Genomic DNA, 12,149 nt, shown 5'->3' on the forward strand with positions numbered 1-12,149 from the left:
AAACAGTTAGCTTGGCCGTAAGAAAATATGTATTCAAATGTTGTGGAGCTGTAGCCACCCTGCGAGCAAACACACGCGGGTTTGTAGGTCAATTAGTCGCTACAAATGGCCCCGTTTGTGAAGAGAGTGGATGCGAAAGAGGGATCCTTGCTGGGGTATGGGAAGAAGGCAGGAACGGGGTACTGACTGTGACTGATCAGCCATGATCACATTGAATGGCGGTGCTGGCTCGAAGGGCAGAATGGCCTCCTCCTGCACCTATTGTCTATTGTCTACAATACCACTCAATGTTGAGAGGAGAGTACAGGCAGCTGCCAGCAGGGGGAGGGGGAGGGGGAGGGGGAGGGGGAACCCGCGGCGCCGGCCCCGTTTCCACCCCGGACTGTTTCACGTGAAGCGCCGCAGCCTGAGGCCGGAGGGAGTGTGCGACGGACAAACGAGCGGTGCAGGGAGCAAATAACCCAGGAATAGAGAAAACAACCGGGGTTGGATGTAAACAACATGAACGGTAAAGTGGGGGAAGGGGAGTAAACTGAAATTATCGGTGAGAGAAGTGAGACGGAGGGCCAACGGTGGCGGCACAGACCTGACTCCGACTCACAAGCGCGCCGCCATTTTGTTGTACGGAGCGCGTGACGTCACGTGGGGGTCCCTGTAATCTAGGCCCCGCCCCCAGCCCATCACAGGTGGGATGGAAGGAAGAAGGTGAAGGATGGGTCAGGGAGGAAGGGAAGGAGGAAGGGATGGATGGAGGGAGGAATGGATGGATGGAGGGAGGAATGGATGGGTAGAGGAAGGAATGAAGGGAGGAAGGGATGGAGGAAGAGATGGATGGAGGAAGAGATGGATGGAGGAAGCGACAGGTGGAGGAAGGGATGGGTGGATGAAGAGACGGATGGAGGAAGCGACGGGTGGAGGAAGCGACGGGTGGAGGAAGCGATGGGTGGAGGAAGGGACGGGTGGAGTAAGGAAGTAATGGTTGAGGGAAGGGAGGGATGGATCGAATGGAGGATGGGATGGATGGGGTGACGGACGGATGGATGGAGAATGGATGGAGGGAGGGATGGATGGTGGATGGAGGGAGGGAGGTGGGAGGAGGGAGGGAGGTGGGAGGAGTGAGGGGTGGTTGGAGGGAGGGGTGAGGGGTGGATGGAAGGAGAGGTGAGGGGTGGATGGAGGGAGGGTTGAAGGTTGGATGGCAGGCAGGCATGGTGGAGTGTCATATCATATATCATATCATATATATATACAGCCGGAAACAGGCCTTTTCGGCCCTCCAAGTCCGTGCCGCCCAGTGATCCCCGTACATTAACACTATCCTACACCCACTAGGGACAATTTTTACATTTACCCAGCCAATTAACCTACATACCTGTACGTCTTTGGAGTGTGGGAGGAAACCGAAGATCTCGGAGAAAACCCACGCAGGTCACGGGGAGAACGTACAAACTCCTTACAGTGCAGCACCCGTAGTCAGGATCGAACCTGAGTCTCCGGCGCTGCATTCGCTGTAAAGCAGCAACTCTACCGCTGCGCTACCGTGCCGCCCGTGTCGGTGCTCTTCAGGAGAGAAAAGAGATTTTAATTGTTGACACAAGGAACACGTTTCTTCATGTTTCAAGAACACAAGGTGTTCAACAAATAACCTAAGCGGACAGTATGAGAAACTTAAGCCAACTCAGTTTAATGTCCAATACCTATACCTATCATTGTACGTTGGCAAGACACAGCTTAGATTTGGTAACCATTTCGCTGAACTCTTGTCCTCTGTCCGCCAAGGCCTGCTGAATCTCCTGGTTGCTAACCATTTTAAATCCCTTTCCGAATCCCACATTGGCCTATCTGTCCTGGGCCTTCTCCGTTGTCAGAGTGAGACCGCATACAAATTGAAGGAACAGCGCCTCATATTTTGCTTGGGTATCTTACAACCCAACAGTGTGAACGGTGAATTCTCCAATTTTAAGTAACCTCACCAGCTCTATTCTTTCTGCCCCCTGCCTGCCTCCACTTTCCTAACCTAACCACCTAATCCTTCTCTTCTCCCACTTCCTTCCTCTGGGCCCCACCTGGACTCCTGCTCATTTCCCTCTCCATCTCCCCACCCCCCCCCCCCCCCCCCCCCCCCGGCGGCTTTCCTCCCCACTGTCTTCACAATCTGCAAATCATCAAACCCGTCTCACACCTATTGTTGTTATCACTGGCCTTTGTTCCTACTATCTGCCCATCTCAAAATTTCCCCCTCGCCTGGATTTGCAGGAGGGGGAAAGGGCCTGTTTCCATGCTGCACCTAAAATCAAAACTCTTTTTTTTTGTGTGTTTAGAACTCCAACCAATGTGGCAGTGAAGTAAGGAACTCCAGCAGTAAGGAATTCAGAGTGTCGGTTCGATGTCCTTGCCCAAGCCAAGAGCAGCACAATTAATAGCTCAAGAACAGCAGCATCATAAGGACTCCCGCCCAAGCTGGTTCACGGAATCAGCAAGGAGGATGAACGGGATGTTAGGCCGCTGCGCGTTCAGGAGCCTCCTCACAGGATGCGGCCTCCGCTTGGCTTCACGTGCCGCGATGCAGTCACTTGCTCACAACGGAACTGAAGGAGTCGTCTGCCTCTCTACCGCCTCCCCTTGGAATCTGTGCAGCTCCGCGCCTGTGACGGCAGCAAGTAGTGTGACCCACTGGCGGGAGGTATTCGAACAGAAAGGGATATCGGAGCCATTGCTGTCTGCAGAGCACATAGTGTCCCACGTGCTTGGAGGAAAAACTGTTAAGTATAATTTACCTCACTTTGGACTTTAGAGATAAAGCGCGGAAAGTGGCCCTTCAGCCCACCAAGTCCGCTCCGACCCAGTGATCCTCGCACGCTAACACTATCCTACACAAGGGACAATGTACAATTTTACCTTAGCCAATTAACCTACAAACCTGCAGGTCTTTGGGGTGTGTGAGGAAACCGGAGCATACAGAGAAAACCCACGTGGTCATAGGGAGAACGTACAAACTCCATAGAGACAGCATCCATAGTCAGGATTGAATCTGGCGCTGTAAGGCAGCAATTCTACTGCTACACCAGTGTGCAGCTCGTCTAGATTAGGCAACTAACAGCCATTGAAATGCCTTCAAATGCGATAGTCAAGAGTCAAGCGTGTTTTATTGCCACATGTCCTGAAACGGAGCAATGAAATGTTTACTTGCAACAGATATGTAAACACTGTACTCTGTAAACACCATAATAAACAACAACAGAAAATTCTGTGAAATTTCAGAAAAAAACAAATAATAATAGTGCAAAGTCAAACAATTGTCCCCAAGTCTATGTAGTTTGGAGTTTATTTGGTGGTTGTGGTGTTTAATTGTCCTATGGTTGTAAGGAAGAAGCTGCTCCTGAACCTGGACATTACAGTTTTCAGACTCCTATACCTTCTTCCAGAAGGCAGGAGTGACATGAGAGTGTGGGTCCCTGATGATGCTAGCTGCCTTTTTGAAGCAGTGTCGCCCATAGAACCCTTCAATGGTGGGGAGGTCAGTACCCGTGATGGACTGGGCAGTGTTCATCACTATTTGTCATCTTCTTCATTCCTGGGCATTCAAGTTGCTGAACCAGGCCCTGATGCAACCAGTCAATATGCTCTCTCTTCTAATCTCCTGCAGTTGGCCTACAAACCAAATTTGTGGATGGCACAAAACTACAGGCATCTCGGGTTCAACATGTGCTCGATTTACATGTTTTTATAATCATGTTCTGGCCTAATTACTACCAGTTTCCTTTTCATGCTCCTATTTTCGGAATAACTTTCTTAAATTTAAGCCTGGCAAATTTATCAGCTGTCAAAGTAATCTTGTAAATTCAGTTTTACTCAACAGACAGAAAACGCAAATGATTGTAACTCGTATATGAATTTAGCTCAGAGGGGGGAACATTAGATTAAAGATCTAAAGGTCCCTGGTTCAATCCTGGGTTTCGGTAGCAGGTACTATTGCGACGTTTAAGTAACATTTGGACAGGTAAATGGTTTAGAGGGATATGGGCCAAACACAGGCAGGTAGGGCTGGTGTGGATGGGGTATGTTGGTCGGTATGGGCAAGTTGGACCGAATGGCCTGTTTCCACACTGTATGACTGATTGCCCTGTACCTATTAGGATGTATGTTTAAATGTATATGCCTTTGCAATACATATGTCCAATTAGAGAGCATAAGTGGGTAGTTTTCTCAGCTTGATGCTCTGACGGTTAGCATCGTACATTTGGGTGAAGCATTGTACAGATGGAAGGGAAGCCTTTATAACGTTGTATGATGTGATTTACCTCATTTATTTCAATTGGCATCGTAGTCACTTGCAGTACCTGGTACAGGTCTGATTTACGTACCTTTTGATTTCCATGTTGCATTTCAAGCCCGTAACCCTGGCGTAAAACGCGAGGTGGCAGTAGTGGGGAGGGCAAGCAGTGGGAGTATATCAGCAGTTTATAGAAAGATATTAATAGGTTCAGTGAGTGGGAAAAATGTTGGAAAATGGAGTCTGATATGGGGGTTTGATTGATTGATTGATTGAATGATTGAATGATTGATTGAATGATTGATTGATTGAATGATTGAAAGAATGATTGAAAGAATGATTGAAAGATGCAGCATGGAAACGGACCCTTTGCCCACCGAGTGAGTCTACACCAACCATCGATCCCCGCTCACACTAGTTCTATGTTATCCCTCTTTCACATCCACTCCCTACGCACTCGGGGCATTTTACAGAGAGCTAATTAACCTACAAACCCGCATGATTTTGCAATGTGGGAGCAAACCGAAGCACCCGAAGGAAACCCACGCTGTTACGGGGAGAACGTGCAAACTCCACACAGACAGCAGCAGAGGTCAGGGTTGAACCTGGAGCGTTGATGTGTGCGGTGCTGTTAAGCTAAATTGGTGTGAATCTAAATCTTCACTTTGAATTTGTTTTTACTATGACTAAGTAACAGCAGGGTGGATGAATGAATGAATGAAAGATGCAGCAACAGCCACACTGTTTACTAAATGTCCTTCACCTTCTTCCTGCAGATTCACAGCCTTGGAGCTGAGGCCCTGACTCGTCTCCTCACTGGATCACAGAAGCAGATCATCTGGGATTTGTGTGCGAGGCGCCTTGAACAGTGCGATACTTAAAATATATTTATATTTTTCCTTGCCCGTCTGACATTTTAAAGTAAATCATGCTTCTGTTTGTCTAAGCCCAAGTTTTTATTTCTCAGCCATCTGATCTTCCTGCCAGAATAATGATTCCCAGGTTTTAGAGTTTAGTTTTAGAGGTACAGCGTGGAAACGGGCCCTTCGGCCCACCAAGTCCAGCGTTCACCCCGTACACTAATTCTATCCCACACACTCGGGACAGTTTACAGAGGCCAATTAACCGATAAACCCGCACGTCTTTGGGATGTTGGAGAAAAGCGGAGCACCTGGAGAAAACCCACGTGGTCACGGGAAGAACGTACAAAGCTCGGTTCCTCTGGATCAAGGAGGAACTTCACTTCTACTTGGGAATCTCCAGATTCCCTTTGCTTTACCATCCATCTTCTCAACTGTTCAATTGCTTGTTGTATCAAAGGACAGATACCTTACCACAGATGCTGCCTGACCTGCACATCAGATCAGCCAGTCTCTTTTTATTTTGCTTACATATCAATTGTGAACAGCTAGGTTGCACAGCTTCATGAACAACCTGTACAATACTGATCATACCTCGGCAACAGAACACTGTGCCCTTCCTCCTTGCCGCTTTTGTGATTCCTTGAGATGGGACACAGGCTACAGTGGATTCCTTTTCTACAGCCTACAATTGTTGAAGACTGTTGCCAGGATTCGAGAGCTATTGGGAGAGATTAAGCAGGCTAGGATTCTATTCCTTGGAGTGCAGGAGGATGTGGGGTGATCTTCTCGAGGTGTACAAAATCATAAGAGTCAAGAGTGTTTTATTGTCACGTGTCCCAGATAGAACAATGAAATTCTTACTTGTAGCAGCACAACAGAATATGTAAACATAGTGCACTGTAAACAATATGATAAACAAGACAGAAACAAAGTTCAGTGTGTATACATATGTATATATACACATACTCATGAAAATACATATATATATAGATTATATATATATATAAAATCTATATATATATATGTATGTTCGTACGTACAAACAAAAAACAATAATAGTGTAATAATAACAATAATTGTCTGTAGTTCAGAGCTTATTTGAGGTTGTAGTGTTTAATAGCCGAATGGCTGAAGGGAAGAAGGTGTTCCTGAACCTGGACGTTACAGTTTTCAGGCTCCTGTACCTTCTTCCTGATGGCAGTGGTGAAATGAGTATGTGGTGGTGTGGGTCTCTGATGATGCTGGCTGTCTTTTTGAGGCAGCGATTCCGGTAAATCCCTTCGATGGTGAGGAGGTCAGAGCCGGTGATGGATTGGGCAGTGTTCACAAGTATTTTGCAGGCTTCTTCGCTGAAGTTGCTGAACCAGGCCGTGATGCAACCAGTCCATATGCTCTCTACTGTACACCTGTAGAGATTCAAGAGAATCCTCTCTGACGTACTAAATCTCTGTAATCTTCTCAGGAAATAGAGGCGTAGATGTGCTTTCTTTATAATTGCATCAGTGTGCTGGGTTCAGGAAAGATGTTTGGAAATATGCACGCCCAGGAATTTGAAGTTTTTGACTCTCTCCACCATCGTCCCGTTGATATAAACAGGATTGTGGGTCCTCATCCTTCCTCTTCCAAAGTCCACAATGTGTTCATTGCTTTTACTGATATTGAGAGCCAGGTTGTTGTGCCGGCACCATTTGGTCAATCGGTCGATCTCCCTTCCATACGCTGACTCATTACCATCTGTAATTCGTCCAACAACGGTGGTGTCGTCGGCGAACTTGAAGATGGAGTTGGCACTGTGTCTAGCTACACAGTCATGAGCATGGAGTGAGCAGAGCAGGGGGCTGAGCACGCAGCCTTGAGGTGCTCCTGTACTGATTGTTATTGAGGAAGAAGAGTTCCTCCCAATTCGAACAGACTGTGGTCTGTGGATGAGGAAGTCGAGGATCCAATTGCAGGGGGATGCGCAGAGACCCAGATCTGTGAGCTTGGTAACCAGCTTGGAGGGGATGATGGTATTGAACGCCGAGCTGTGGTCAATAAACAACAGCCTGACATATGTGCTTTTATTGTCCAAGTGGTCCAGTGCAGAGTGGAGAGCCAGTGAGATCACATCCACTGTTGACCAATGTGACGGAAGGCAAACTGTAGTTGGTCACGGTTCTTGTAGAGGTAGGAGTTGATATCCACCATAACCAACCTCTCAAAGCACTTCATCACCACAGACGTTAGTGCCACCGGTCGATAGTCATTGAGGCACGCCACCTTACTCTTCTTGTATTGTTGATGCTCACTTAAAGCAGGTGGGAACCTCAGACCTCAGTAATGAGAGGTTGAAAATGTCCGCAAAAACTCCAAGCAGCTTGAGTAATTGAATGTTCTTTTTGTCTTCCAGCATGCCTATACAGTACGTGATCGAGGAATGGGATTTCCGTGATCTCACGCTGAAAATTAAGCCACCAGTCTTTATTCCCAGACCAGAAACAGAGGTAAGTTCAGTCGCAGTGCTAACAAGGCATCTGTGCTTCAGCACTGAATAAATCTAGTGAGGTCTCACAGTGTTCAGAGTTGGACACAGTGACTAGTGGGGTGCCGCAAGGCTCGGTGCAGGGACCCCAGTTATTTACAATATATATGAACGATTTAGACGAGGGAATTAAATGTGACATCTCCAGGTTTGCGGATGACACAAATCTGGGTGGCAGTGTGAGCTGCAATGAGGATGCTATGAGGCTGCAGGGTGACTTGGATAGTTTGGGTGAGTGGGCAGATGCATGGCAGATGCAGAATAATGTGAGGTTATCCACTTCGGTGGCAAGAACAGGAAGGCAGATTATTATCTGAATGGCAGACACAAAATGCTGGAGTAATTCAGCGGGTCGGGCAGCATCTCTGGAGAGAAGGAATGGGTGACGTTTCGGGTCGAGACTAAAGTCAGCGGAGGGGGCGGGACAAAGATAGAATGTAGTCGAAGACAGTCTGGTTTCCTTCCACTTCCCAAAAGTCGTGCGGGTTTGTAGGTTTCCTTTCCCCTTGTGTGTAGGGAGTCAATGAGAAAGTGGGATAAATAATATATAGTGTGAAAAGGTGATCGATGGTCGGCGGGGACTCGATGGGCCGAAGAGCCTGTTTCCATGTTATATCTTTCAATTAATCAATCAAGTGAGTTTTAATGAACACAAAATGCTGGAGTAACTCAGCGAGTTAGGCAGCATCACTGAACAAAAGGAAAAGGTGACATAGAAACATAGAAAATAGGTGCAGGAGTAGGCCATTCGGCCCTTCGAGCCAGCACCGCCATTCAATATGATCATGGCTGATCATCCAACTCAGTATCCCGTACCTGCCTTCTCTCCATACCCCCTAATCCCTTTAGCCACAAGGGCCACATCTAACTCCCTCTTAAATATAGCCAATGAACTGGCCTCTTTCGGGTCGAGACCCTTCTCTGTCTGAAGAGGGTCTGGACCCGAAACGTCACCTATTCCCTTTCCCCAGAGATGCTGCCTGACCTGCTGAGTTACTCCAGCATTTTGTGTCTATCTTCAGTGTAATCCAGCATTTGCAGTTCCTGCTGCCTCTAATCACTTTTAGCCTCTGCTCATTCAAGCTTGTAATATAGCAGATGACAGATTATTGCACTATAAAAGGTGGCATCCAATGTGGCCATTTTAAGCTGTAATATGCTCGAGTGAAATGCTGGTGATTACAGGTGGTGCACTACATTAAAGTTCTGCTTCCAAGTACCATTTGAAATTGACTGAACAGAAATTAAAATGATAACTCCCCTGACATTGCAGTAATGGTTTGAGGCAGCACAGTCATTACCACTGGGTTTGGTAATATAAAAACTGGGATTAATGATATGAAACCAAGAGTTTACTTCCTGCCAATGCAGCAGAGGGATTTAAATTTGATTAATTAAATTAATCTGGGAAAGAAATCTCGTAGCTAGAGCACCTGTGAAATTATAGCTTGGCCTAAGTAGCTTAGGGAGGCATGGTGGCACAGCGGTAGATTTGCTGCCTCACAGCACCAGAGACCCGGATTCGATGCTGACCATGGGTGCTGACTGTACGGAGTTTGTACGTTCTCCCTATGACCGCGTGGGTTTTCTCCGGGTGCTCCGGTTTCCTCCCACACTCCAAAGACATACAGGTTTGTAGGTTAATTGGCTTTTGTAAAATTGTGTGTAGGATAGTGTTAGTGTACGGTGTGTTCGCTGGTCGGCGCGGACTCAGTGGGCCAAAGGGCCTGTTCCCACGCTAAAGTTGGAAGCAAAACTAAAACCTGGTCCACTAAATCTGACAGGGAAGGTGATTGTCGTTGCACAGAATTGCCTATAAGTGAGTAATGCACAATCGTTAGCAGTGATTGCAAAAGCCAGGAGAGCAGAGTAATACCTCACCAGAGCAGAGTAATACCTCACCAGAGCAGAGTAATACCTCACCAGAGCAGAGTAATACCTCACCAGAGCAGAGTAATACTTCACCAGAGCAGAGTAATACCTCACCAGAGCAGAGTAATACCTCACCAGAGCAGAGTAATACCTCACCAGAGCAGAGTAATACCTCACCAGAGCAGAGTAATACCTCACCAGAGCAGAGTAATACCTCACCAGAGCAGAGTAATACCTCACCACCACCTCCATTGAGTCATACAATACGCAAACAGGCCCTTCGGCCCAACTAGTCCATGCCGACTGATCAAAGCTTATCCCACCTGCCCGTGTTCGTCCCATATCCATCTAATCCTTTGCTGCCCATTGTGGTGTTAGTCATGGGTTGACAATAGCTACACTGACATTCATAGTCGGGTGAACTCACATAATATGGTTTATTTCTAAAGAAGGACAGTAGTGAGAAGAAGGAGCGGGTCCGCACAGGGGCATTGTCCATCGTCTGCTCTGGCATCTCAGATTTAACCCAGCAGCTCACTCTGGCCGTGAGGGGGCTGCTGGCAGTCTTGGGGGGGTTCTTCTGTTTCTCCCTTTCCTCCCTTCCTGTTTCCTCTCACTGGCTGGAATGCCTGTGTTTTAGAGGGAGTAGGCTGATAATGTTCAGATGGCCAAACCAATGTCAGCTAATTGTCAGCTAACCACATTGCACATTGCAATCTCTTGCCCAGAGTAGGTGAATCGAGGAAGAGGAAAAGATTTAATAGGAATCTGAGAGGTAACTCTTTCACACAAAGGGTGTGGAACGAGCTGCCAGAGGAGGTAGTTGAAGCAGGGACTATCCCAACATTTAAAAAGCAGTTAGACAGGTACATGGATAGGACAGGTGTGGAGGGAGATGGACCAAATGCTAGTAGGTGGGACTAGTGTAGTTGGCCATCGGTAGTAGGTGGGACTAGTGTAGTTGGACATGTTGGCCGATGTGGGCAAGTTGGGCCGAAGGGCCTGTGTCCACACTGTATGACTATGACTCTAGCTGTTACCAATGATGCCGGGGGTTGGCCACTCCTGGTCTGTCTGCCACTGACAGGGATCAGAGTGGCATCCTAGAGTGGGCGCGTTCACACCATGTACTTGTCCAAATGTGTCCTAAATGCTGTTATAGTACCTGCGTCAACTACCTCCTCTGGATGCTCGTCCCATACATCCAGCATCCTCTCTGTGCCCCCTCAGGTTCCTATTAAATCTTTTCCCTCTCATCTTAAGCCTATGCCCTCTGGTTCTTGATTCTCCTACCCTGAGTGACAATGGAGGAGAAGAAGAGAGAGAGGGAAAACTGGTAGAACGCAGTAAGGACTTTAGATTTTTAGATTTAGAGATACAGTGCGGAAACAGGCCCTTCGGCCCACTGGGTCCGCGCCGCCCAGCGATCCCCGCACATTAACACTATCCTACACCCTAGGGACAATTTTTTTAACATTTGCCCAGCCAATTAACCTACATACCTGTACGTCTTTGGAGTGTGGGAAGAAACCGAAGATCTCAGAGAAAACCCACGCAGGTCACGGGGAGAACGTACAAACTCCGTACAGACGGCGCCCGTAGTCAGGATCGAACCTGAGTCTCCAGCGCTGCACTCGCTGTAAGGCAGCAACTCTACCGCTGCGCCACCGTGCCGTCCTTGCATTGTATCTGCCTTCTAGTTCTTTATTCCCCTACCCTGGGCAATTTACTCTATCTATTCCCCTCATGATTTTATACAACTCTATAAGATCACCCCTCATCCATCTGCGCTCCAAGGAATATAGTCCTACCCAGCCCAAACTCTCCCTACAGCTCAGGCCCTCAAGTTCTGGCAACATTCTCGTAGACATTCTCTGCACTCTTCCCAGCTTCCTGGCATCGTTCCAATTGCAAGGTGATCAAAACTGAAGACTGTACCCCCAAGGGGGCCTCTTCCTGATCCTGAGAATGAACTTTGGAAAAAATGTGGAAGTGCCGTGCAGTAAAAGGAAAAGTCATAACATAAGCAAGAGGCACAGTCTTATTGTAGTTGCAATGAATATTATTATCACTGGAGTTAGGGAATAGAATATAGATGGCAAGGGTGCTCAAATGAACAATGTCAAATTATTTTGCAAGTACGGAAGCAATACAAAAGTAATAAAAGGACAGCAATATATTTTCATACTAAACTAAATAAATCGTAAGGTTTTGTTCAGTTTAGTTTAGTTGAGAGATGCAATAGTGAAACAGGCCCTTCAGCCAACCGAGTCCGCACCAACCAGCGGTCCCCGCACACTAACACTATCCTACACACACTGGGGACAATTTACATTTATACCAAGCCAATTAGCCTACAAACCTGTACGTCTTTGGAGTGTGGGAGGAAACCGGAGCTTCCCTGACACAGGTCACGGGGAGAAAGTTCAAACTCCATACGGACGGCACCCGTTGTCAGGATGGAACCCGGGTCTGTGGTGCTGTAAGGCAGCAACTCTACCACTGAACTGGAAGCAAGAAAAAAACACGGCACATCAGATGACCACAAGCAAGTAGATTCCGTGATAGGCCGATTGTTGGCTAGAGATGGTGTGAGCCCAGGAGGGATACATCTTTGCAA

General features: G+C 47.4%; 1 protein-coding gene across 2 annotated transcripts in view; it reads left to right on the top strand.

Moving 5' to 3' along the window:
- The first annotated feature begins 413 nt into the window (after positions 1 to 413).
- The window catches only part of hemk1 (HemK methyltransferase family member 1), an 82,286-nt gene continuing 70,550 nt past the window's right edge, over positions 414 to 12,149 (top strand). For both annotated transcript variants that reach the window (XM_078413835.1, XM_078413836.1), the window contains exons 1-4: positions 414 to 508; positions 2,322 to 2,761; positions 5,050 to 5,141; positions 7,526 to 7,619. In XM_078413835.1, the coding sequence (XP_078269961.1) occupies positions 2,387 to 2,761; positions 5,050 to 5,141; positions 7,526 to 7,619 (561 nt within the window). In that variant the 5' untranslated portion in view covers positions 414 to 508; positions 2,322 to 2,386. The remainder of the gene's footprint in view (positions 509 to 2,321; positions 2,762 to 5,049; positions 5,142 to 7,525; positions 7,620 to 12,149) is intronic.

This window comes from Rhinoraja longicauda, chromosome 17 (assembly GCF_053455715.1).
Source record: "Rhinoraja longicauda isolate Sanriku21f chromosome 17, sRhiLon1.1, whole genome shotgun sequence".
Taxonomy (NCBI): Eukaryota; Metazoa; Chordata; class Chondrichthyes; order Rajiformes; family Arhynchobatidae; genus Rhinoraja; species Rhinoraja longicauda.